The sequence below is a fragment of the Tupaia chinensis genome, unplaced genomic scaffold (genome assembly GCF_000334495.1).
Source record: "Tupaia chinensis unplaced genomic scaffold, TupChi_1.0 Scaffold000178_1, whole genome shotgun sequence".
NCBI lineage: Eukaryota > Metazoa > Chordata > Mammalia > Scandentia > Tupaiidae > Tupaia > Tupaia belangeri.
The window spans coordinates 1,322,916-1,325,379 of record NW_006159653.1 but is presented as its reverse complement, the minus strand read 5'-3'; the positions used below and the strand labels follow the sequence as shown (position 1 = coordinate 1,325,379).

Here is a 2,464-nt window from a genome sequence, read left to right as displayed (position 1 = left end):
GGGCCCCCCCCCCCCCCCTTTCTCGTGCGTTTTGTGAGTGCATGTGCTGTGTGCACACCCTTCTGAAGGGCTCTTAGTCCGTTTATTTTTTCTTTTCTTTTTTTTTTTTTGGAGAGGTTTTTGCTACAGGGCGTATGAACTCGCCAGAAAGACAGAGACAGAGAGACAGAAAGCAAGAAATCACCCCCCAAGGGGGGTGGCCACGCCGCAATCCCTTCTCCTCCATTCTCCTCTCGGGATCTTGGGCACGCATGCACACACGCCCGGCTTGAGTTGAAGCTACTGGGTCTGGGACTTGAACCACGGTTGACTACGTGGGAGTCCAGAGACATAGCCATTACGCTAACTGCTGGTCCAGGGCGCTCAGTGCATTTCCAGAGCTGTGTGGCCACCACAGCCAGCACCTCTCCCTCCAGCTCTGGGCCAGCCTTGCCAGTGGTGCCCGGCCACGCCTGCAGGCTCGCCCCCTGCGGCCCTTCATGTGGAGCGGCCTGCTGTGGCCAGCGTCTTGCTAGGCCTTGATCTCGAGGCTCCCCATGCCGCCGCTGCCATGTCGGTCCGTCAGTGACTGTGACTCATAGAGGAGTTCCTGGTCTGTCCACGTGCCACGCAGTGGCAGGCGTGGGGGCCTGTGTTTGGCAATCGTGAATGATGCTACCACGAGTGCAGTACCCACCCTTCATCAGGGCTGAATCCCAGCGGCCTGCCCCATGCCCCTTTGGGCACCTGTGGTCAGGACAGCCAGCCTCCACCCCCTCCCATGGTGTGGCCGGGCAGTAGGCTCCGCTCTGTCACCAGTGGCTATCGGTGGGCAGCCGGGGCTGGCGTGGACGGGTCAGGTGAGGCCTTTCCTGGGACATCGCCCTGCCGGAAGAGCTCTGGGGCTGCCTTGGCCCTGTCCGTGTCCAGAACACTGATCCCAGGTGTGCCTGCCCAGGCCTCCTGAACACGTGCAGGCCTGTGAGCGACGTCCTCAGAGGCAGAGGTGGACAAGGGCCGCCCACCCTCAGAGGTCTTCTGCCCAGCGGGCCCTGTCCATCCTGCTGCCCGACCTCCTCTCTGGGCTCCGCCCTCACGGGGCGCCTGTACCCCAGGTGAAAGCCGAACGGGAGGGTGCAGAGAGGAGGGCTCTGGAGGAGCCAGCCAAGTGGCGGGAGGGAGTGTCGGTGTGCCTGCAGGAGCTGCGGGAGATGGTGGACCGCTTCCCCCAGCAGGTGGGTGAGGCTGCTTGGCCTCGAGGAATGGGGGCCCTTCCTGCCCTCTGCCCCTTCCCTGCTCCCTATCCCTTGGCTGTGGGCAGAGGCCGAGGCTGCCCTGGACCACCCCCCCATCCCGCCCTGGGGTGGCTCCCTGGGCCACCTACCGCCCGCCCCTCGTTTCAGATAGAAGCCATCTCAGACAGGTGTGTCCTGCACAAGAGTGACTCGGACCGGAAGGTCTCCTCGGAAGGCCAGGCCAGGTGGGACCTGCAGGCTCTGCTCATGCTTGCTGGCTGTGCCCCGGCCCGAGGCTCCCTCCAGCCCCACTGTGTGCCCTGGCCAGGTGCCATGGCGGGGGACACTGCCCGCCCTGCCCCGTTCCTCGAGCCCCCTCCCTCCCGGCCGGCCTGAGCATGCGTCATGGTGGCCTCGGCCTCCTGCCCGCAGAGCGTTCGAGGTCCAGGCTGTGCGGCAGGAGCTGGCCACCCTGCTGTCGTCCGTACAGCAGCTCAAGGAGGACAGCTCCGGGCGCAAGATCGCAGAGCTCCAGGGCCGACTGGCCACGGTACCCTAGCCAGAGCCACGGGCCGCCCATGCTAGTAAGGGGGGTACAGGGCTTCCAGTCAGAGGGCACGGGCCTGAGCCAGCAGTCTCCTGGGCAGCTGGTAGCTCCCGGCCTCTCAAAGTGCCTTCTGTCACGATGGCAGGGCAGCCTGAGACTGTCTGGGACCGCGTGTGGGGGCAGGGTGGGGGTGCTTCCAGGTCTGGGACCTGCAGAGGGTTGGCTGGACACGTAGTCCGTGCCCACGACAGGCTGAGTTCAGTTTCAGAACCAAATCATGAGATTGGAGAGCAGCGTCCAGGCCAGCAGGACCATCTGGAATCTGAAGTCCAGCTCAGAGACCAAGCTGGTGAGGGGCCTGGCCGGCCTCTGAGGGCCTGACCCCACACAGGCCGTCCCGTCTGCAGGCACTCGGCGGCCGACGGCGTTGCCCCGAAGATAAGGGCTTCGGCCCTTGAGCCCAGGGAGATAAACCCTTGTCTACTGCCTGCCCCGGGCTGCAGCCGGCCCACGTCCCTAGGGCTGTCCACACCCATGGCTCCCAGTGAGCTGTGCCTTGTGTCCACAGCGCTCAGAGGAGACCACCGCCCTGAGAGAGAGCGTGGTGCGCTTATGGGGCGAGGAGGACAGCCACAGGGTGTCCGTGTTGATGGCGGGGCAGCGGCTCTTCATCAAGGACGCCGGCTCCGGCGCAGCAGTGGCC

General features: G+C 65.1%; 1 protein-coding gene across 1 annotated transcript in view; it reads left to right on the top strand.

The window, feature by feature from the left end:
• The window catches only part of CCDC154 (coiled-coil domain containing 154), a 9,027-nt gene that overhangs the window by 6,259 nt on the left and 304 nt on the right, over positions 1 to 2,464 (top strand). The window contains exons 14-18 of the mRNA XM_027771004.1: positions 1,095 to 1,214; positions 1,383 to 1,459; positions 1,647 to 1,764; positions 2,024 to 2,110; positions 2,330 to 2,464. The exon at positions 2,330 to 2,464 is cut by the window's right edge and continues 1 nt beyond it. Coding sequence (XP_027626805.1) covers positions 1,095 to 1,214; positions 1,383 to 1,459; positions 1,647 to 1,764; positions 2,024 to 2,110; positions 2,330 to 2,464 — 537 coding nt within the window. The remainder of the gene's footprint in view (positions 1 to 1,094; positions 1,215 to 1,382; positions 1,460 to 1,646; positions 1,765 to 2,023; positions 2,111 to 2,329) is intronic.